At 36.1% G+C, this 25,713-nt stretch overlaps 1 protein-coding gene across 1 annotated transcript in view; it reads left to right on the forward strand.

Annotated features, from left to right (window-relative positions):
- Positions 1-10,334, forward strand: part of LOC149249190 (syntaxin-81-like) — a 281,552-nt gene extending 271,218 nt beyond the window's left edge. Inside the window, exon 8 of the mRNA XM_089458646.1 lies at positions 9,659-10,334. Within this exon, the coding sequence (XP_089314772.1) occupies positions 9,659-9,802 (144 nt within the window). The 3' untranslated portion in view covers positions 9,803-10,334. The remainder of the gene's footprint in view (positions 1-9,658) is intronic.
- The last annotated feature ends 15,379 nt before the right edge of the window (positions 10,335-25,713 follow it).

The raw sequence follows: 25,713 nt of genomic DNA on the forward strand, positions 1-25,713 counted from the left end.
TACCAGATCATGCAACTCATTAAATGAGCATACCTCCTAAGAACTGAGAGTTAGGTCTCCGTGATGCAAGCAGGTCGAGACATTTCTCACAGATGCAGAGCAGGGAGCTCAGACTCAGACTCGACTCAAACACACCAAGTCTGAGTCTGAGCTCCCTGCTCTGCATCTGCGAGAAATTTCTCGACCTGCTTGCATCATGAAGACCTAACTCTCAGTTCTTAGGAGGTATGCTCATTTAATGAGTTGCATGATCTGGTAAAACCCACTGCAATCCTTAAGACTGTAATCTTACTTCTGATGTAATATCATTTTGAAATCATGAGTAAAAAATTGGTATCAGAGCCAAGTTGTTCGTTGTCCAAGTAATTTTCATAATTATCTGGTTCTCCCATTGAGTTGTATTTGTCCCTGCCTTTGTTTATGAGTTGAAGTCGGCGATAAGGCTTTGGTAGAGAGAGTTTGAGACAACGGACTGTCGTGTTTGCTTTCCTGGAGCACAAAGATTTTTTATCCTCTGTTCAGGTGCATACTTATATTTAATCTCAATGGCTGGTTCTTTGAATGATTTTGTTCTCCAAACACCCGAGGATAAAAAAATTGCTAAGCAAAAGAGATGGTCTTTTCTGAATTAGTATATGAATAAAACTTCTGAAGAAAAATTATATGATGAAAAAGTTTTAGTTCAAGAATTTGAGCCACAACCAAATTGAACTTTGCCAGAGATAGAAGTAGAGAAGTTATATAAGATCCTTGCTTTTCAGTTCAGAGCAACTCAATTATTTCGCTTTACTTCTGCAAATATTCATATTTCTACTGATCAGAAAGTCTACTAGGTTCCTTTAATTGAAAGAGAAGATATTGAATGGGGTTTAGAACATGGGTTCAAATATATTCATATAGGCATGATTCAGTTCGGGATTAATCCTCTTGTCAGACCAGGATTAAATACTTCTTGCCTAACTTGTGTCCTGGATACCAGAATGAATGATTTTAATGATGCATTGTTGGGAGGTTTTCAGAGTCCTCTTAATAACGGTCCTGTCTGGTCTTCTATAATTCCCAGATATCAAGTTTCTTTGAATGACCCATATATAAATGAGTTTCTGAATCCCTATATTCAGTTCAATGGTTTCAATGTCGCCCCACAAACTTTAATCGCTCAGCTTCATTCTTCTATTTGTTTCCAGCACAATGCATCCACTCAATCCAAAATTGTGTTCAAGAGCTTTGAAAGGAGGAGTAATAGTTGGTCCCGATAATACTGCCCCCTTACAAATAGGATTTGCAGAATGCACTATACCTGATGAATGGAATAGTACTTACATTCCATTATCACAAAAATATCCTCAACTGCAAACATCAAAAGAACCTAGACAATTGTCTATTGTCAAACATTATGATGGTTCTTCTGGTCTCAAATTCACAAGCCCCCGTCTTGTCAGATCTATGACTATCTTAGACAGATCTTCATTTTTAGGAAGTAGAGACAGTACAAAAGCAGTAATACCTCCTCCAGTTATGCCTTCTCCTGCTCCTTTATCAGTTCCAGTTCCATCAATATATTATGTTCCCAAAAGAAACAAAAAGAAACCTTTGTCCCATAAATCTAATGATTGTCAATTCTGTGTATCGGGTACATCTTCTAGTTTCCAACTAGAAGATCATAAGCATGAACCAGTATTGCCTGATATTAAAAGCTTTAGTCTTCCCAGAGCTCAATATGCTCTGACAGCAAAGATTAATGAAAGATATTTAGAGCCTGCAAACTCTAGAAGAACTTTCAAGAATGGTACTCTAAAGTCAGATTTCCAATGGATACAAATGAAAAACATGTCAGATGCAGATCAGAGTGAAACAGAGAAAATGCATAACTATACAAAACTATCAAATTGTTTGTACGCTGCAAAACATAGATGACATAGCCAAAGATGTGCTAGAAATTAAATAACATATAAAGAAAATGCACAGTGGTTATAATGAATGTTTGGGAATACAGAATGAGCACACACAGAAATTGAATGATATCAATTCCAACATGGGAATTATTTCCAGGTCCCTTGAACATTTAAGAGATGCATTGCCACAACCTACTTCTCCACCTCATTATAGAGAAATAGATCTTTCAAGTTCAAAATTAAAGTTTTCTTCTAGTTCAGATGAATCAAAAGATGATCTTAGAAGTATTTTGTTCAAAAGCATTGATAACATAGATACTGCTAAGATTGAGAAAGTACAAAAAGGAATAATGTTAGCCAAAGAAAAAACAGATTTGATGAGAGAAAGGCTAACCACTTTTTCTGTTGTTGAAAGCTTAAGATTACCAAAAGGTTATGTCAGTCTCAAAACCCTTGTAAAAAATGGCCAACCATCTGCTCCACAAATTTTGGCCATGTCTGGTGTTACCTCTCATGCTAATAGAACTCCTAGAGAACCCACTCAAGGAGATACTAGTTCTAAAAGAGATAGAGGTGATACATTTACATTCACACATAAAAGAATGAAAGGTGACAAGGATACTTTTGCACATGAAGCATCTGCAGATAGTCCTTTTACTAGATATAGAGACAATTTGGAAAGTGTCCCTGTCAAATTTGAAAATCCATCAGCTAAAGGATTTGGCAATACACTTTTGGTAAATATTAATTGCATGGAAAGTGAAGAAGTTATAACAGTTTTGCATAATGTCCATGCTTGGGCACTACAGCGAAAAGTTGAAACTAAAGCATCATGGTCTGATATAGTCACACAAATTGTTTGGTCTTTTAAAACAGTGGTGGGATAAGTTGTCTGAAGAAGAAATGACCAATATCATTGAACATTCAACAGATCCCCTGAAAGCTATTTTTGATGCCTTAAAACATGAATTTGTGGGGGTAGTACCAGAAGATTCAGTCCATCATGGTCAACTGTTTTTATCTCAAAGATTGTGTAACATAGATTATCTGCATGATTATTATTGTGTTATGCAAAAACTTATTTATCAAGCAGCAGACCCTCACAATGTTGCTTATTTGAGGTATTACATAGCTTCAATGCCTGGAAAAATCCCAGATTTGATCAATCAGTATATTGAGACCAACAAAGTAAAAATTGAGATTTCTTCATTTGTTGTCGTACATCAGATGATAGTTTCTATTCTGCAAAGAGAATGTGCATTAGAAAAAGCTAAAAAGAATTTTAAGAAGCAAATGCATTTCAGTACAAAGTTGTGTAATAATTTTGCAGGAACTTATTATTTTGGAATGTGTAGCAAATCTAAAAGGAAAGTGTCAAAAGTTTCATGCTTATGCAAGACAGATAAGTATACTCCTAGGAGAAAATATTATCCTTCTAAGTTTTCCAAAAAGAAGAGGATAGTATTCAGAAAAAGAGCAAAGCCTTCTAAAAAGGTAACATGTTTTATATGTGGAAAAGAAGGCCATTATTCTAATACTTGCAAAGGGAAAAAGAACGAGAAACAGTTGAAGATCATGGATGTTTTTACTACAGCCCATAATCCAGAAGATTGGAATCTCATTTCCCACTCAGATGGCAAATATTTTGAAATTTCCAGTGATTCTTCTGCTTCAGATAATGATGATTTACCTAATATTAGAAGAATAAGCTTGGAATCTGATTCTTCTGACTCTAATGAAACTTTTATTGCTGATATTAAAATGTTCTACTTCAACAAAACAAAGAATTTGCAGAATCAGATTGATGAGGTAAGACTACAGAAGTAGTCTTACAAGATAGACAGCAAGATGTACCATCATTCAGTTTGAAAATCAGCTTCCATGGAGAGATTTCTACAGATCCCAGGGTGAGACCAGTAAATGTATTCCAAACTTTCCAACTTTTCTTTCAATCTTCTTCTAGTTGTTAACTGGGACGGTTCAAGTTGTGCTAGCTGTGTCTTGACCTCATCAATCTGATTCTGCAAATTGTATGTTTTGTTGAAGTAAAACATTTTACTATCGGCAATAAAAGTTTCATCAGAGTCAGAAGAATCAGACTCCAAACTTATTCTTCTGATATTAAGTAAATCATCATTATCTGAAGCAAAAGAATCACTGAAAATTTCAAAATATTCGCCCTCTGAGTGGGAAATGAGATCCCAATCTTCTGGATTATGGACTGTAGTAAAAACATCCATGATCTTCAATTGTTTCTTGTTCTTTTTATCTTTGCAAGTATTAGCATAATGGCCTTCTTTTCCACATATAAATCATGTTACCTTTTTAGAAGGCTTTGCTCTTTTTCTGAATACTATCCTCTTCTTTTTGGAAAACTTCGAAGGATAATATTTTCTCCTAGGAGTATACTTATCTGTCTTGCGTGAGCATGAAACTTTTGACACTTTCCTTTTAGATTTGCTACTACATCCAAAATCATAAGTTTCTGCAAAATTATTACACAACTTTGTACTGAAATGCATCTGCTTCTTAAAATTCTTTTTAGCTTTTTCTGATGCACATTCTCTTTGCAGAACAGAAACTATCATCTGATGTACTGCAGCAAATGAAGAATTCTCAATTTTTACTTTGTTGGTCTCAATATACTGATTAATCAAATCTGGAATTTTTCCTGGCATTGAAGCTATGTAATACCTCAAATAAGCAACATTGTGAGCGTCTGTTGCTTGATAAAGAAGTTTTTGCATAACACAATAATAATCATGCAGATAATCTATGTTACACAATCTTTGAGATAAAAACAGTTGACCATGATGGACTGAATCTTCTGGTACTACCCCCACAAATTCATGTTTTAAAGCATCAAAAATAGCTTTCAGGGGATCTGTTGGATGTTCAATGATATTGGCCATTTCTTCTTCAGACAACTTATCCCACCATTGTTTTAAAAGACCAAACAATTTGTGTGACTATATCAGACCATGATGCTTTAGTTTCAGCGTTTTGTTGTAGTGCCCAAGCATGGACATTATGCAAAACTGTTATAACTTCTTCACTTTCCATGCAATTAATATTTACCAAAAGTGTATTGCCAAATCCTTTAGCTGATGGATTTTCAAATTTGACAGGGACACTTTCCAAATTGTCTCTATATCTAGTAAAAGGACTATCTGCAGATGCTTCATGTGCAAAAGTATCCTTGTCACCTTTCATTCTTTTATGTGTGAATGTAAATGTATCACCTCTATCTCTTTTAGAACTAGTATCTCCTTGAGTGGGTTCTCTAGGAGTTCTATTAGCATGAGAGGTAACACCAGACATGGCCAAAATTTGTGGAGCAGATGGTTGGCCATTTTCTACAAGGGTTTTGAGACTGACATAACCTTTTGGTAATCTTAAGCTTTCAACAACAGAAAAAGTGGTTAGCCTTTCTCTCATCAAATCTGTTTTTTCTTTGGCTAACATTATTCCTTTTTGTACTTTCTCAATCTTAGCAGTATCTATGTTATCAATGCTTTTGAACAAAATACTTCTAAGATCATCTTTTGATTCATCTGAACTAGAAGAAAACTTTAATTTTGAACTTGAAAGATCTATTTCTCTATAATGAGGTGGAGAAGTAGGTTGTGGCAATGCATCTCTTAAATGTTCAAGGGACCTGGAAATAATTCCCATGTTGGAATTAATATTATTTAAGAGAGAGAGAGAGGTCCAAAATTGTCTTGTCGCAGATATATATATAGATAAGTGTTGCAAACATCCCAATTTTATCTCGAAAATAATGATTTTTTGGCCTAGCCGATGTTTGCCGATTTTTACTAATATTTTCCTAATTTTTACGATTTTTTGGTTTTCCGAACCCTTGTTGATTTTATCCCGATGTCGATTTTCACAACATTGATATATATATATATATATATATATATATATATATATATGAATTTCATTTAAATACAATAGCCTCATCCCAAGGCTGGTACTATTCTCTAGCTAGGGAAAACCAAGTAAATTGTAGCCAACAACAAGGAGCTCCAATAGCATCACACCAACAAGTCCTCCTAGGCAAGACATCTCTTCTCCTCCACTTCTCAACAAGTACAATCTAGGGTTTAATCACAAGACCCTAGCTCCAATGTTTTCAAGGGATGAAACCCTAACCCTAGTATTCAATATCTTCCAAAAGCTCCATGAAACCCTGGTGCCTCCTAAACAAGAAAAAAGTAAAAAGATGAGAGAGAGAGAGAGAGACAAGTGTGCTTATCTCCTTACATCTCTAACACAAGATGATCAAGATATGTTATAGTGAGATCATCTCCAATATCCTCTTTACAAGAGTAAATCCTAGTATCTAACAATGATCCTCCAACAAAGATGGTCTCCCTTGTCCATAATAATGTTGGTTGCTCAAGTCGGTTGGGCCCCTAAGAGGCTCCCATTGCGACCTTGTTTGAAGTCTATATAAGGGAAACCTCTCTCCTCATTTGTACATTGATTGGTGTCTTGGTTATATATGATCCAGTGAAGTTAGAAGCAAAAGAAGGGGGCTTAAAATCAAAAGGAGGTCGTGGCACTTGCTCTTGTTCTTCATTAGTGGTTTGGCTATTATCTTGATGTTGTTGTTCTGAGGTATTCATGAACACTGAATTCTCTCTCTCTTGTAGCGAAATATTTATGGGTTTTCCACTTGTGGATTTTTCCTTGGTCTTTGGCCTAATTTTTGTGTCTCTTGTCTCATTGTCTCATTGTCTCATGGTTATCTCCACTGCTCTTTCATGTTTATTGGTTGAAATTTTCTTTTGTATAACTGCTTAATGATATTGAATGCTATGTGGAATTAATGCTAACTAATCATTGGAAGCAGTTTTTTGTTGAAGAAAATATATTGTAGCCAGTGCCCTAGAATATCAATGTTACTTTTAGGTATGTTCTATGCTAAGAGAAAAATTACTTCAATTTTCCATATTTAGCATGATAGTAAAATGCAGATAGAACATAAACATAAATCACAGAAAACAAGCCAAGACAAGAGGACACGAGATGTGGCGCCAGCCAGGGACAAACCCCAATGTGGGGAAACCCTTGATCAATTCTTTTTATGTTCTTCAGTAGTTCAACAGAGAAAGAGAGAGATAGTACATATACATCAAAAGTCAACATTTTCACTTGTCAAAATAAGATCAGAGATCTTCACTAGGAAGATGACACGTGAGGTAGTAGATCTGAACACAAGTGATTCCATCACTGTGTTGCACCCATCATTGTGCTGCACTTCATTACACTAAGTTGCACTCATCATATTGCATCTATCATCACTCTGTTGCACCCATCATGTTGCACTTCATCATCACTCTGTTGCACCATGCTACACTTCGTTGCACCATTCGTGTTGCACTTCATCATCACTATGCTGCACCATGCTACACTTTCTTGCACCATTCAAGCTATTACTACAGTATCACAGAGATCTTCATTGTTGCTTCTTTACCATGTCAACATGATCCATTGAGATCTTCTTTTTTGCTTCTTTATGTTTTCATAGATGCACTGAGGTCTCTATTATGACAATCATTTCATTATGTCAACGAAGTCTTCATTGAAGTCTTCATCATGATGACTGTATCTTATATCCTTACTGAGAAAGTGATTACTGCTTCTCATTGAATAGACCTAGTTACATTCCTTCATTATCAGATTGTTGGAGCTTTGGTACTGCTTTTTCCTTATAGACAGAGATGTGATCTATAGAACAGATCCATGACTGCTCATCCTCGTACCTAGTACTCTACAGGAATACCATGACTGCATACTTGTCATACCTTATCCATGTAATGCGAAGACTGTCATACTAAGGGTTAGGTCTCCATGAAGTTTAGACCTTACTACAGTAACCCCATCCGAAATCTATACTTCCTTGTCCATCCGAGCATTGATTCATAGGCAGTATATCGATCTGATCTGCGTCTATATTATGCTTATGAGTTCTGGTCATGACTGCACCTAATACCCTAATTGAGGTGCAATCAGAGCTACTACATAACTTCTTAAAGTTAAGCTCCATCGGGATAGTCACAGGCTTGCAATTCACCATTCCAAATCCGGAATCCAACTCCCTCTCTACACCTGTTAGAAAGAGGATAAGGTGTCAGTATGAGAGGTCTATCATCCACAACCTTTAAGCAATGGTTTGGATCGGCTTCACTTCTAGTGAATCTCAGCGTCATCAGATAGTTATTTATCCTTTATACCAAGCCCGAGGTGCTTGCTTCAAGCCATAGAGGGCTTTCTTCCCCCTGCATACATGAGATTGCCTATCATGAATCTCAAACCCCTCGAGTTGTTCCAAATCTGTGGACTTGCTATATGAGGGGAAAGGTCCCCTTGTAAATTTTCCTTTGTACATCTCGGACATGTACCTCCATGCTCTTCTTGAATTCAAGCATCCCTTTCACCATTTGACTCACATCTGGTAGGACCCCATAATGAGCAGACTTCCGATGCTGTAGAAGAGATGTGTCAACTGACATGGTTCCCAATGAACTTCCTGCAACTTGATACAAATTGCCAACCTTGAACTCAAAAGCATCTTTAAAAATTCCCTGTCCACACACATACCTTTCCATTGATGAATGCCACCTTTGTCTTCCATTGCCGAAATGGACCCCAGGTTCTTCTTGAGATTAGGCACACAAAGAACTTCTTGTAAATGAATCGTGTTACCTTCATTCAATTGAGGGGTAACATTCCCTACACCCTTTCCGGGATAGGTTGCATTGACTCCAAGTATAATCTCCATGATTGTTTCCTTCTCTATCAAATTAGAGAGCTTCTTTCTATTCGATGAAGTGCCTTGAAGCACTACTATCAATAAGCTAAATTCCCAAAGACTCTGGAGGAGAAGTAGTGGAGAGGGCCAATATAAGATAATACTCTTTTAGCTTATCAAAAACAACATTTGATTCTTCATATCTGGAGTTCCTTGCTTTCTTTGAAGAGTTAGCCATTTCCTTGATGACTTGCATTCCTTTTTCCTTTGTTATTGTACCTGTCATTCCTTCAATCATTGAAGATACCCCTGAAATGATTTTTATCATCATCAAGTGATGTGTCCCTTCTATTCGGACACTCGTTCGCATAATGGCCAAACTTATTGCAAGCAAGGCATCTGCCTTTCCTTCCACCCTTAGATCCAGACTTCCCATTGAAGTAGGTAGGCCACCAGATGCTTCCGCTGCGCCACTTTGATAATCTTCTTTGCTTCGACTTCACCCTTGGTGAATTTGAAGAGGGATGAGGAACCCATTGAGCCTTTTTGTCCTTTCCAACTGTCTTCGGTGATTGTTCTTTCACTCTTGCTTAGGCTTTGTCTTCACCTACGTAGATATAGTGGGTATGGCTGATTAGATGGCCTAGTGATCCATATATGAAACTAAAGGATTTATCATATTACCCTTTCTTGGGCATTATACATGAACAAAAATGTCTATGAATTCTTTATACACTAAAGAATCATGTACAAGGTTAACACATAGAGGGTAATTAAATATGTATTTTCCTTTTTTCTTTTTATATTATGAATTATGGCTATCAAATGGAGTTGTAATGGGCTTTTAATTTGCATTTGAGTAATGTGTTGAAGTAATGCGTGCAATTTGTAGCGTGTTTTTCCTTTGTTTTCACGCCACATGCATACGCAAACTATCTTTCTATTGTGTCTCCTTGGATTTCTATTTTTGAAATGCTCATGAGTTTCATTCTTTTGTCAGGCAGTTGAAGCCACAACAAATGTCAAAGAGGGAAACAAGGAATTGACAAAAGCCATAGAACGCAACAGTAGCAGTCGAGCTTTTCTTCTTCTATTCTTGGTGGTTCTTCCTCTAACTCTTCTATTCCTTGATTGGTACCAATAACTTTTGCACTTGCTAATTTTGTATATGTTAATTTAGTTTGCTCTAATAACCAGAGAGACGTGCTCCTGCCCCGGTACAAACGAACCAAAAAAGGGGTGCACTTACTCATTCGTAAGTCTTAAATGCAGGATAGATTTTTTGGTAGAATTTTTCTAGGATGACAAAAGAATATGGAAAATGTTGACTAATTGAAGCTGATGTCAGAAATAGTTCACTAAGCACAATTATATAATTCCAATTCCAAGCGACTCATGAGTGCATTAACGAAATATGTTTTAACCGGCTATTAAATATGTTCCATGTGTTGCGAGTATCCTTGATTTACATGAGCTCATGTTTTGTGCATTATGTGGATATGTCAACGCTTTTATATATATTGTTTAAAAAAAATTGTATATGATTATTAAAACCAGGCAAACTGCTGATTGTTCTAACTAAAGCTACCAAATTTTGTATACCAAATTCCATTGCCAAGCGAAATATGGAGATTCTAAAAGTTAAGAGCCATTGTTAAAGCTTGAAACCACGTGTATCTCACTTTACTAGTGTTAAGGGATTTAACAAGATAGAAATCAGATGATTACTATTAGCATTTGTATGAATAATATAATTGGGAGTACCACTGGGAAGGCAGAATAATTTTTTCCTTAATTTAGCATATTTGGTTAGTGACAATTGAGATAGTCACAAATTATTCAGCACACGTCACATCATCAAATGTAAGGAATGACTCACTTAATATAAATTTGCTTCTGATTTCCATTAGAAATCACGAATAAAAACGTCTGAAATGTTAGACGAATCCAGCAGATTTATTTGGTACGATCGTTAATTTTTTCCATGGAACTAATGTAAAGCGGGCTAGTATCATTGCAAACAACGTTTTATCATTAATTGCTGCATTTGCATATGATTTGAGGTCGAAATATTAGATAAATTGGGCTTAAATTGAATTAGCCACAAATCGACTAATTTAATTTTCACTAATTGGACATTGAATTAATGGTGAAGGTGGTGCTTTTCAAGCCATCCAGCTGCCTGGGCAAAAGAAGGTCAATTCATGGTTTTTCCCTTTTGGGCATTGAATTAATGGTGAAGGTGGTGCTTTTCAAGCCATCCAGCAGCCTGGGCAAAATAAGGCCAAATCATGGTTTTTCCCTTGTGGTGTGGGAAAATATATGTCACAAAAATAATTGGCGTTCACACTACAACCCACTTAGCAATTTATATTTTACGCAGATGTTTGGATTTCTTTTTTATTGTGTCAGCATTTAGCTGAAGTTAACAGAATATCAACCAGTTTGAAAAGTCATTGTTACTGGTCTTAATAAAAACTGACATATATTTCAAATGATATACATTATAAGAAAATAGGGTTCAAATCCTTATTTAATATAATTTGATATGTATAATGTTCTTTTACCATTAAGTGATTGATGATAAATATTTGTATTAATAAATTATTATGAAAACATGATATAACCAAGTGATGGGATATACACACATTTCGAACTCGGTATAAGTGAATCAGTGCTCTATTTATAATTAAAGTGTTATGTTTTATAATCTTTTATTTAGTGTTTTTGAGATAGGCACAAGAGTACAATAAAATTGATAAATTTATATAATTAAATGACCACATTGACATTGATGTTCATAAGCAATTTGACTGTGTTAGTGTTTTATCATCCTTTATTTAGTGTTTTTGAGATAGGCACAAGAGTGCAATAAAATTGATAAATTTATACAATTAAATGACCATATTGACATTGACGTTCACAAACAATTTGATTGTGAATCTAAATAGCCACCCATATAACTTAAATAAATAGTAATATTATAATATCCTTAAAAATAGTAATATTATAATATCCTTAAATGTTTAGCTGAGGAGGGAAGGGCAATTTGTGCTTAAAATAACATATTGGAATTCACTCGCTTTAGGTCTCAAACCAAAATAGGTACCCATTTTCAGGCTTGCAGGATAATTTTATTCCGAACAATTTGATAGTAAATCTAAATAAGCACACATATGACTTAAATAAATAAATAGTAATATTATATCCTTAAATGTTTAGTTGAGGAGGGAAGGACAACTTGTACTTAAAATAACATATTAGAATTGACTCACTTTAGGTCTCATACCAAAATAGGTACCTATTTACAAGGCTTGTAGGATAATTTTATTCCAAAGAATTTGACAGTGAATCTAAATAGGCACACATATGAATTAAATAAACAGTAATATTATAATATCTTTAAAAGTTTAGTTGAAGAGGGAAGGACAACATGTGCTTAAAATAACATATTGGAATTGACTCACTTTAGGTCTCAGACCAAAATAGGTACCTATTTACAAGGTTTGCAAGACAATTTTATTCCATATGTAGCTTTAAAAAAATAGCTTTTATTCTTTTTTCACATAACCCTTCCCAAGTCTTCGCGTTAATTTTGGTCTTCAAATTACTTCAAAGAGGGTCTTGCTACATTTGTTTTTTAATATATTAATTGGAAGGAACAACCGTAATTTTATTCAACCTGGAAACCAAGGAAAACACTATCATTTTTAGGGAAACAAACTTTATATGAAGTTACACAAAAATATATTCAACCAAACAAAGAGGATTCATCCAAGGACCTAGCCAAATCAACTTTTCATTGAGCAAAGAAAGTGGTGGTAATATATTATGATCTACAATTTTGAAAATGTAATGATATCAAATTTTACCCATCAAATTTAATGAAAATTTCTTACAAAGATCACAAAACTATACTAAATTCGTTGAATTGTCAAAATCCATATTTAATTTTTAGTGCTTTCATAAACAAAAAAAAAATGCTTAATAACCTAACCAAACATTCAAATTGATAGGATATAATGCTTACTTTGGTAGTAAATTCACTTTAAGATTTTATGTTATATTATAATTTGTCTTTGATCACTTTTTCTATAGAACTCTGTTTTCTTTATCTAGGAATTTAGTATGGAAATATCATTAAAAAAATATTCTAGTTACAATTCCCATAACTTGAAAGTCAAAATCTAGATGTAGTTGATGAACAAGAACTTGTGAGGAATAGTAAAAAGAAATAAGTAATCATTTGCAAATCTAAATAAATCATTGGAATGGTATAGCAAAGATTACAAAGCCCAATCTATCATTGGCCTTTGCTCTCTCAAATTCAAAGTTGCACCATGTAGATTTTGAACAAACATCCAAAATCTTTGGGATAGTTTGAGTAAATTGTTTAGAGCAAAAGTGGTAAATGCACAATTCTCTCTAACACTATAGTGATTCAAATTTAAGATCATTGACAAAGTCACTCTGTCTAGCGACTTAAACAATATGATAACTCTCATCAGACATTGTGCAGAATTTAATGCTATGGAGAGGATGCCAAAGCCATTTTGTTGCATTGAGAGGTACTTTATAGTCTAGTATGGGGGAGATGTTGTAGTGCTTGTAAATGAGTGTAAATATTTAAATGTCGGCTCAATAAAAAAATTAAAACATAACAAAAAGTTGACTTAGAAATAAAAAAATTAAAACATGTAACATAAATAAAACATAGATTCAATTATAATGCCATTTCTTAAGCAATATTATTTCTTGAGATCATCCCATTTTGTTACAAATAATAACCAACCAAAAATTCATGAAAAGTCTTAGTATAGAGATGTAGTATTCAATGTATTTTTTACCATTATGATATAAATGCATTTTTACATTACAACGTATTTACCTTTTATTGAAGTAAAAACAATATTTCTATGACATTTTCTTAAATATAAATGTGTTTTGATATTACAATGTATATTTTTAAGGCATTACAATTCTTTGAAAACGTCTCCCAAATGTCAGATTGGTCTGATATCATTTTAAACATCATGAAACTTCAAATATCATTCTAAACATCATGAAACTTCTTGTTGTGGTGATTTAAAACAATTTTGAATGATCATTGAACTCCCAAATACTATGATCATAGATATCTATAGGAATGTTGTGTTGTGTCAACATAGGCATGAACGATAATGGAATACATAAGATTGGTAATGAATCTCCATTGATATAGTTGTTGATGATTATTCCAAATTCATCTGGAGAAATACATTGCATAAAGAAATCAAGATATGCACAACAATCATTGTAATACATCAAGTTTCTTACATCACATATAACATACTAGGGTCAATTCAGAATATGATCTAGTTGTGGTTAATTTTCCTTAATTAAATGAACCCATTTGATTAGCACCACCCTTCTCATCAATAGAGTCAATTTTATTTTAATTTTGCATTTTCAACTAAATATTATCTTTAAAAAACTCTGTAATCCTATTAAACTTGATCTCACTAATCTTGTGTTTATTTACAAAAACAAGTTAGTTTAATAGTAAGATTAAACCTAATGTGTTTATTTACAAAAACAAGTTAGTTTAATAGTAAGATTAAACCTAATGGAGGAAGACGCAGTCCGGAACTACTGGCTCCCTGAAAGGGAAGGATACTGGAGAAAATGGAAAATGCAAGAAAACTAGCAAGAAGCACCAGAAACAAAACAATGGGCAAACTGCAAAAAGGAGATGGAGACAAGGAAAATAGCAATTAAAGAAGGGACGTACATCATAATATGGGGAAAATGAATTAAAGAGATGTTTACGACAGCAGAAGGACACTACATAAAGGCTGGTAGCACCAGCAATCCTGAAACAAAAAAATGGGATAGAATCTGGAAAATGAAAACTTGGCCAAAGATAGCGTTATTTACTTGGATAATGCACCACGGGCGAGCTTTAACCTGGGACCAGTTGAGAAGGAAGGGGACGCAAGGTCCGCAATGTTGCGTTCTCTGCCAGGAACAAGAAGAAACGATGGAACACCTGACTAACTCCTGTCAAGTCATCAATATCCTGTGGCGATACCACCAATAGCTCTTCAAGATTATAGAAAGAGATACAAGCAGTATAAAATTAACAGTAGAAAACTAGAGGAGTAAACCGTACCAAAATGCAGTCCTGAATAGAGCCTGGAATCTCTCCATAGGGTTCACCTTGTGGAACATATGGAAAGAAAGGAATCGGTTGATTTTTAAGGATGAAGGCAAAGCAACGAAGGATATATGGAACCAAACAGTCCAAAACATAAGAGAAACTATAATCCTAGAGAAGTGGAACGATGAAGACTGGAAAGCAGACCAAACAGAGACACGAATTCTGAACCGTTTGCAACTTAAAATAAGCATCACAGACATGGCAGCAAGGAAATATAAGGCCAAAGAAGCAGGAGAAAATGAGCACTACAGGAATCCGCAGCAGGGCTTCACAAAATTGAACTTTGACGGAGCGGCAAAAGGAAACCCAGGGGAGGCAGGCATAGGAGGAATATTCAGGGATGACAGAGGAAGAACGCTAAGGGTATATGCGATGGACTGTGGAAATGCATCAAATAATGAGGCAGAATTCCACGCGCTGAACAAGGGGATAGAAATAGCCATCAGAGAGGGGTATCAAAAACTCCAGATAGAAGGAGATTCGAAGCTCGTGATAGACATACTCAAACAATTACAACACGGAGCATCAGCAGAGAAGCTGAGTCGCAGCTGGCGGACCGCATGGATAATCAAAGAAATAAGCCAACAGTTGAGAAGGGTAGCTTACATACTACCTTCCCATGTGAGACGAAAAGGGAATGCACCTGCCGACTTCCTAGCGAACTGGGGATGCAGGAAGGGAGACCAGCAACTAGACGCAAGTGGGGCAGAACTGAACCAAAAGGCAAACATGGCGCAACTGATACAACTTGTAGAACAAGATAGGAATATGAGTGATCATCTAGAGAATTCGACGAGAAAAGACCGGAGGGGAGAGGGAAAACGACAGACGCAAGAGATGACAGGGAAGGAACAGGACAGGGGAAGTTCGGTGATCGGTAGGATGACAGAGGAGGGCAGAGGAAGGACAAACCTCGAGAGTACGGGGGATGAGCCAGAAAGGAATACCAGAGTAGAGGGCAGGACAGAGAAATCGAAGACAGACAGCAGAATTAAGACAAGTGGTAGAGCAAAGTCAGAAATCCTATGGCAAGAGCAGCCAGGAGAGGAAAGCAGTGAATGTAGAACAACAATGGACAGGACATGAGGACAGCATCCCAAGGCAAGAGGGAAGTGATGTGTGCCAAGGAAAAAACAGGACAGCTAGCGGTAAAGACAAGAGTCGGGAATGAAAAAGAAATAATGCTGAAGGAAAATTGGAAGGAGGCATTATGCATGCAGACAAGAACGAAGAAAGGTGACGATATTTAAGGAAGAGGAGGCAGCGAGAAGACGCAGAAGACGGAAGAAAGGTGAAGCTTGGTAAGCGGGTATGTAATACCTCTAGCCCTAAATCCTGAAAGCTTAAATTGTTTGAGAAGTTAGGATTGTGGTATGGTAAGCAAACCTGGTATTGTTATTTCAATTACACTAGTAATCTCAGTGGAATGGAAGAAAACTGACCCAAAGAGATCTCGTCTTCTCTGGATAGAGAGAAGGAGAGGAGAGGTGAAGAACCTAATCAGAACGAGGGCATTCCTGAACAAAATTCAAACAATTACACCCTTAGAATATGGGTCCTGGCAAGACTCATCGGAGGGAAAGTTAGAATGCCTGCAGCGCCGAGAGAAGTAAGTTGGGAAAGGAAAACCCAGAGCTCCTGGGAGATGGTAGTGCATCCTAGGGGGAGGGTAGAGGAAAAGGCTAGCAGAAACCCTACTATCAAGCCTAAGAAAACTGGGTTAAGTGGAGGCCTTTTCTGCCTAAATCTAACCAAGGACGAGGCCCCGAGAGAGAAGAGGAAAAAAAAGGAGTGGAATTCCCGCGTGGGTTGGGAAAATAAATGTAACCACTGCTACCCCATGACTCGAAGAATTAAAAAAGTCAGAGCCAAATTCAGTGGGGGAGGAAACTAGACGCTGGGAAACACAAGGAGGGTGGGAGGAAAACCCAGGGAAAATGATATAAACCTATATAAAATGGCTGAAAAATGCTTTGATTCTGTGATAGGTCTAGCAACAGAACAGGGAAAGCACGCGGAACAGGTCAAGGAGCAAAAGCTTAAAGGCTGCAACCGCCAAGCTGAAAGCAGAATGGCTCCTAGGAGAAGCAAGAGGACAGTTAAGAAAGACGAAGGAACAAGCAGCCAGGGAAAGAAAAGAGGCAGGAAGCAAGACGGAGACCACATAAAGACGATCATTGATTCCTACATGGAAGGAAACCCGAAGGAAGTCAGGGACCAAATTAATAGCTGGGAGCAGGATCTAAGAGACAATCTTAGATACATAGACATACCCATGGAGGAATGGGAAAGAATGGTGCAAGACCCTGGGACAACGAATGGAAGACAATCCCTGTTCAAAAAGACCCTACACCAGTACTGGATCATGAAAAATGTTGTGGCATGGGCCATGACCCTCCACCGCGAGCACATGGAAGGAGAAGTATTTGACAAACAGGAAGACAGAAAGGAGAAGGACCCTGTCCGAGCTGAACTTCTCAAGGAAATAGCAACCATACAGATACAGACTTACCGGAACAATCTTGCCCTGGGAAGGATTGAACAGACCCTGACAGCGATAAAGTGGAAACTGGAACAGAGATGCGAGATGCCAGGCTCCAGTGCAAAGGCACCAGCTCCGGTAGTATCCTCAGATGAGGATTAATCAAGTGAAACAACATGTTTTGATTTTTGAATTTTGAATTTGATGAAGAAAACAAGCATGTTTATTTTGATCTTTAGAGATAGCAGTAGAGACAGTCAACATAGAAACAATGGATGGATTGTTATGAACTTATTCAAATTTTGGACTGGTTTCAAAGTCGACCAGTGGTCACCTGGTTTCCTTCGGGCAGGTGACTACCCGGAGCAAATGGATGTAAAAAACTTTTGAAAATAGTTAATACATAGAGACCTACCAAGTTTAGAAAAAATAAAAAATAGTGAGATTAAACCTAATATCATAAACATATTTAAAAAACACGTCTTAAACATCATGGTATTATAAACTAAATATGTTCAAATAGACATATGTGATATTAATATTTTTTTATATCTTTTTATTTTTTTGGTAATAATTGTGATGAGAATATTGTATTAAATTAAAATCTGCACCTAGATCTTGGCCTGTACAATAAGTGAGTACAACGAAAATCCTTCTAAGAAAGCTATATGTGTAACCTCATGATGGTCTTTATTCTTAATATCTATTGAAATTGGCAGCCAGGGAAAAATTCCCATCTTGCACCACCTATTGTGATCTTGCACTTGTACAGACAAGCAAATATTAATTATCAATTAAATTCATTTTGGAACCAAAAGATTATCAATGTCCTCATTTAAGTTGACTTCAAATTGGAGGGAAAAAATATTAATTTGAAAATTTGGAGTACAATAAGTGAGTACAACAAAAATCCTTCTAAGAAAGCTATATGTGTAACCTCATGATGTCTTTATTCTTAATATTTATTGAAATTGGCAGCTAGGGAAAAATTCTCATCCTACACTACCTATTGTGATCTTGCACTTGTACAGACAAGCAAATATTAATTATCAACTAAATTCATTTTGGAACCAAAAGATTATCAATGTCCTCATTTAAGTCGACTTCAAATTGGAGGGAAAAATTATTAATTTGAAAATTTGGAGTACAATAAGTGAGTACAATGAAAATCCTTCTAAGAAAGCTATATGTGTAACCTCATGATGGTGTTTATTATTAATATCTATTGAAATTGGCAGCTGGGGAAAAGTTCTCATCCTACACCACCTATTGTGATCTTGCACTTGTACAAACAAGCAAATATTAATTATCAATTAAATTCATTTTGGAACCAAAAGATTATCAATGTCCTCATTTGAGTCGACTTCAAATTGGAGGGAAAAATTATTAATTTTAAAATTTGGAATTTGCCTAAGTTAGCCTCATGTCGGCTTGCCTCCAAGAGGCAACTTTTTGCATTAGAAAATTAGTATAAACACCCTGTTGAGGTAATCTCCAAATAACACAATTCGGATGGTATATATGGTTCTAAGATATTTAGGATATGGCCTCTCTCTGTATTTTTTTGCAAGGGTTTGACTCACATTTGCCATAGGACTTTCGCTCTTGAGGATTAGCATTCTCCACAGGATCTTCGCTCTTGGCATGTGGCTACAGGACTCAAGCTCACTATAGGACTCACTCTCGCTATAGTAGTCTCGCAGATGGTCTTGTGCAACTCTCTTGCTCTATGTATGGTCTCACTGTAATGGCATTAGACCTCACTCTTGATATAATATCTTTGTAATGACTTGCATTCCGTGATCTCACATACCTGTGTCATATGACCTCCCTCTCTCACACATACTTATGGATTTCGCTCTTATGGCATCGTTCTTATTAATTTCCTGTAATGGCAATGAATTCGTATTATGTTAATTTTTCTTAGGGCTATATTGTTCTTTCCTTTAGATAATTGCATTTCATCATTTACACATTGAATTCTTCCCACAACATTATAACATCATATGCAATTATGTAGAAAGAACAATATCATCAACAATGCAACAGAACATAAATGAACAATAGAAAAAAACATTCACACATAAAGACACCAGGATTGGTCGGAGACCAGGGGGGAAACCCTATAAGGGGGGAAACCCTTTCAAATTCTTCTTCTTATTATATTGTCATAAAATTTTCAACAAAGAGAGAGTACAATGATCTAATTCTTCAATAACAAAACTATTCAGCAAAACCAACTAAACAATATCCAAGAGATGAACCCAACAACACAACTGATCAAAAACATTGTTCACAAGCCTATGGTCAACTGTCAGAAATTGTGGTCAAATGTCACTTGGAACCCTAAGTCTCGTCCGCACAGAGCAAATGAGTATGCATGAGGTTGAAGAGTTCCAGCTGCACGAAGAGGCTTTTGTGTGTGCAGGTATAGTCGAAAATTTCCTTTAACAACCCTATGAATGAGAACCAAAACCCTAATCTACAAGTGCGAGCTTCAGACGCTACAATCTTGGCCCTGCATGAGCCAATATTTGCAAACCAACTTCAAACATGTGCGAGCCAAACCAAAGAGGAGAGAAGAAGAAAATGCTTGATGATGATCTCCAAATGAGGGTCACTTGACTTGTATTCATAGCCATCCAAGGGTGTACAATTTATTTTTGGGATGACCTATTATTTTGTGCACATGTGGGCTTTCATATTAAAATATATTTTTCCTTAACCAAATTAAATTCTTCCAAGGGCTAGGAAGGGTTTTTCTTGATGAGGAAGATTGTCCAAAGGAGGGAATTTTTCCTTGAGCTGCCAAATTAACACTCCCTCTCAGCTAGGGAGAAATTATTGACTTCAACATATGTCCCATCATAAGTATCTCATTAACAAATGTTGTCACTACTCATCTTGGCTCATCTCTGCTCATCTCAGCTTATCTCTGCTCATATGTTGAACACTCTCGAATCTAAAAGAAGAATTTGACATCATATGGGAGCTCAACTCAACCCACAACAACATCAAAGAGCTTAGCTCAATCCAGAAGAACATCAGTGAGCCTTGCTCAACCTGGAACCACATCGGGGAGCTCAACTCAATCTGGAATCCAACGAAAATGAGGAATATCCTATGGGACACTCTCACCTCATGTCTGCGACAATGGGGAAGGTCTTATATGACACTCTCACCCCAATTCATCTCATATCGAGGAGCATACGACTACCACCCTAGATCAAGTAATAGGTGAGATACCACTTACCAAGCAAGTATCACAACCATACCATTGTGCAATCAATGGGCGAGATACCACTAGCTATACGAGGTAAGGATCACAACCATCTATTGCATGCTGATCTTCCCAGCAATGACGCTTAAGAGTTATGTGGTAGAACACCTACATCATAATTCGAGCTTGGATAAGATATCCGACGTACCAAAGGTAAGGATCACACACCCCCAAGCCTCCTCAACATGTTGGCCAGATAGGGAGGGACAATCCCAAGAAACCTGACTTGTGGGTATGATGCCAACTGGGGTATACTCTGCCAGACCAAGATAGTGGGGATACCCAACTTGTCAAGACATACAAGGATCACACACACCCTATGGGTGACAATAAGGGAGATACCCTAGGGGTGACAGTAAGGATCACACGCACCTATTGTCCAAAGTTCCCTCAACCCTAAGAGATTTTTGGCTCAATTCCTCACCCTAGGAGCTCAAACAAAGGGGGACAGCTAGCTAAGTGTCCTCGATCATCCCGAACCCTTACTCAGGGGGGTCTCATCCATCAATCCATGTTTCTCTTTGTAGATCATAAACATATCAATGTGTTCATAACCAGTATCGACTCAAACAATTCACTAAAGAGTTCAGTCACACTGCCTTATGCATTACCAAGAGAAACAATCCTTTGTTTTCCTGTTCATGCAAGACATCAAATCAAATATTATGTTAGAACAAATACATATCATAAAAGGATACCTTCTTCATCCTTTCTCACTCTCACAGAGGCAACAACCACAAGATTAAGCAATGTCTCAATATATGAAGATATCTCATATCCAACTATATAGTGGATTCTCTGCCAATCAGATCCCACTCTTGTTGTTACAACATATAATTGTCATATATAGTACTTGCTCAAACAATTCATACTCAAGTACCAGGTTACAACCTTATTGTTATGTCAACAACTGTCATTTACCAAGCGATATCAAACTAAACTTTATCAAGCCATCCACATGATCATAATATGAATAATTTTTGCCACTAAATTCATAAGCCATATAAGTTTTTGCCATCCATTTATTGTGAGATTTCTATAATAAAAAACATTACATACTAAGGAGCAATCATGTGCTGTCATATTAGCTCCAATGATCAAATCAAGACAAACAACATACTGATGTGCATACTACAGATCCCCTCAAAAACAAGATGAGTTAAGACATTCACATTCTCTGCAACAAGTCAAACATTATGTAGATCTCATTGTTCCTTGCTCATAGAACTCTCTATCATCTCCTTCATGTTTGTAGATTTTTCATACTCTTGGTGCGTTCCTGGTTTCATGCATAAGATTTTAGTTTTTGTATCCTACAAGCTCAACCGCACCCATAGGCCTTCTTTTGTGTGGTTGGGAGGCCTATAGCTACACCCTTAAGCCTTTCTCCCAACGGCTGGGGCTTGGACTAGGAGAAACCCTCTCAGCTCAAACCAGAACTTGCCAAAACTAACAACATTAGATGATCATCTATTCATGTTCAACAACCTTGCTTCAATAATCAAGAGTCTTTTGTTCATTTACTGCAAATAATAATAGGTGTTGGGATCTCATTGACAATTTCTCCCTCTGAATCAAGACATCAACCTTTCTATCATAATATTGTTATGCATCAACAAAATTGTCAGATCACAGAGTTAGGATCTTAGACATATGTAAATCATAGTCATAACAAATTGTCATCAGTTGCTTTATTATCACAAATGAACATATAATCAAATATTCATCAATTATTAGTGTCATATAAGTGTATCTCTATACTTCAAGGATCATAATCACACCATCACTTTCTTTATCACATTACTCAACCATAAGTTAGGGCATACAATGTCAAATTTACTGAGCTTATCAAAACCTAACCAAGGTCATCAAGAAGATCCCGAGTATTACTTTTATTATCGGGGTTACCATGCTTATCACAAGCATTAACAATAATAAGTTACCATATATCAAAATCAATGTTTCTACCTAGCTTTATAAAATATGGAAATCCACCATGTCTAATAAAATGTAATATACTTGCCAAATATTAAGATAACCAATATATCACATGTACCAAAAATCAAACTTACTTTCATATGCATGCATGACCATTTACTTTCACAGACATACCTTAGGGGCCTTAACTTGTCATCCAATATTGCAGCTAAATCATAACACTAAAACAATAAACTATACATACCTTGTAATATTCAGATACCTTTGCAACTTGTAACACTTATTTGTCATTGGCAGTTATAGTACTAGCATATTGTAATTTCCGTATGCAACTTTGAAGACTTTCAAAAACTTTCCTCAAGTACTTTTTTCCTTTTCCAGTACTAGCTCTTCACTTCCTACACTAACCATCTTTTCCTGCAACTTAGATGATCCTCAAGAGGGATCTGCTTATCACATCTCATCTAGAGGTTAGAAGTATTCAAATACTCAAATATGCAGGAAGGCTAAGCAATAATCTAAACAAGAATAATGTCATGAAGACATAAATCTAAAAGGTACTTATCTTTAACGAGAGGTGATCATCTCCCTCTTGAACCAGCCTTCAAGAGTTAGTATTGTCCATTATCCATGTAATAATGTTGCCTTCAATATTTTCGTTGACTTCATCAACAACCAGGCCTAATTGAGACTAGCCCAACTAGGGTTACACTAAATCTGTCACAAGTGCTAGAACAACTTCTCATTGATCTTGCTAGGGTTTCAAGACTGCGGAACTCAAGCCTATATTGTATTCCAGGGTTTCTTCCAAACCCTAACCTCATGATATCCATCAAACCTTAATAACCAAATTGCTTAGGGTTTCCTTCAAGTCTCCTCCATCTTCTCTTGCTTCCATCAAAGGTGTCTTCACAGGGGTGATCTCAATGAATTTTCTTCATCGCAACTCTGATACCATGTTAATTTTTCTTAAGGCTATATTGTTCTTTGCTTTAGATAATTGCATTTCATCATTTACACATTGAATTCACCCCACAACATTATAACATCATTACATCATATGCAATTATGTAGAAAGAACAATATCATCAACAATGCAACAGAACATAAAGGAACAATAGAATAAAAACATTCACACATAGAGACACATGGATTGGTTAGAGACCAAGGTAAAACCCCAAAAGGGGGGAAACCCTTTCAAATTCTTCTTCTTATTAGATTGTCATAAAATGTTTAGCAAAGAGAGAGTACAATGATCTAATTCTTCAATAACAAAACTATCCAGCAAAACCAACTAAACAATATCCAAGAGATGAACCCAGCAACACAACTAATCAAAAACATTGTTTACAAGCCCGCGGTCAACTGTCAACATCTGTGATCAACCGTAAAAAAATTGTGGTCAACTGTCACCTAAAACCCTAGGTATCGGCCACACAAAGCAAATGATTATGTGTGAGGCTGAAGCGTTTCGGCCGCACGGAGAAGCTTTTGTGCATGCGGCTACATCCGAAAATTTCCTATAACAACCCTACGACTACAAAACAAAACCATAATCTGCACGTGTGAACTTCGGACCCTACAATCTCGAACCTGTATGAACCAATATCCGCAAACCAATTTCAAACCTGTGCAAGCCAAACCAAATAAGAGAGAAGAAGAAAATGCTTAACGATGATCTCCAAATGAGGGTAACTTGACTTTTATTTATAGCCATCCAAGGGTATCCAATTTCTTTTTAGGTCGATCTGTCCTTTTGTGCACATGTGGACTTTCATATTAAAAACATATTTTTCCTTAACCAAATTAAATTCTTCCAATGTCTAGGAAGGGTCTTGAAAGAGTGTGGAATGACCTGTTAAAGAGTTTTGATAACCCAACATTTCGGACTAAAAAGTGAGTCCATCATCGGGGGAACGCTTCATATCTTGAGAAGATATCATATAAAAGAGTTAATGATTTATGTGTTTAGGTGAATAATCTTTTTGTAAAGCTTAGTCGGCTTAAATATTAATATGTCAATTTTGTTAATTAATTTACACTCTAAACATGTGTAGTTATTACTAATAATGATTTTTTTTAATGAATGTAAAGGTAATAAAAAGTATGTTATAATTAATTAATGATGATTGTAAAGGTAATAAGGATTAATTAATAATTTAGGAATTTTTTATTAGACTATGCTTAAACTATCTAATTTGATTTAATTTATATATAGATTTGAATGTACTTAATTTTAATTAACATAAAAAGTATGTTATAATTAATTAATGATGATTGTAGTCTAAAACGTTGGGTTATCAAAACTCTTTAACAGGTCATTCCACACTCTTTCAATACACTCAACCTGTATGGACTCATTATTCAAAAAGGGTCTTTCTTGATAAGGAAGATTGTCCAAAGGAGGGAATTTGTCCCCGATTTGCCAAATTAACACATTATTGTGGTCTTGCACTAGTATCTGGTCTCCTATGTATGTATGATTTGGTACATTTGTGTCACTTATAATATCCCTATTGGTTTGGAATCATATATATATGTAAAACAATGTTAGTATGGCACACAATTATATATGACATCTACATACAACTTCTCTGTGTTTATATTACATATATCTTCGTGTTATGTATGACACTCTCTACGCATTATGTTTGGATCCTCGATGGCATGGTTCCTCTACATATGGTATCTTTGCACAATATTAGTATGGCATCATAGAAAAAGATATTGGTGTTGCAACATCGTATTGGTATGGAATCTTATATATACAATTTTAGTAGTGGTATGATCTTATAACAACATTATAGTGCAGAGCAATAGAGGTATCAATATATGGCATTGTATGCCTGGTGACAATAGTTAGCATGGCCTAGGGTGGCCTTATGAAAATAGTTTGCATGGCCCAGGGTGAATCGATGAAAGTGGTTTGTATGGCCTAGTGTGGCCCCTGATGTGATGATGTATGGATGTACTTTGCATCTCAGTTGAACAATTGATGAATCTCTAATAGAAGAAGAAGAATTGAATTTTGAGTTTTCCCCCTTATGGGGTTTTTCTCTGGTCTCCAACTAAATCCCGGTGTCCCTATTTGTGCATGTTTTTCTTTTGTTGTTCCTTTTTGTTCCATTGCATCACTGATGTTATTGTGCTTTTTGT

Source organism: Pinus tabuliformis, chromosome 7 (assembly GCF_031772625.1).
Source record: "Pinus tabuliformis cultivar Carrire ecotype Pingquan chromosome 7, CPIR1, whole genome shotgun sequence".
NCBI lineage: Eukaryota > Viridiplantae > Streptophyta > Pinopsida > Pinales > Pinaceae > Pinus > Pinus tabuliformis.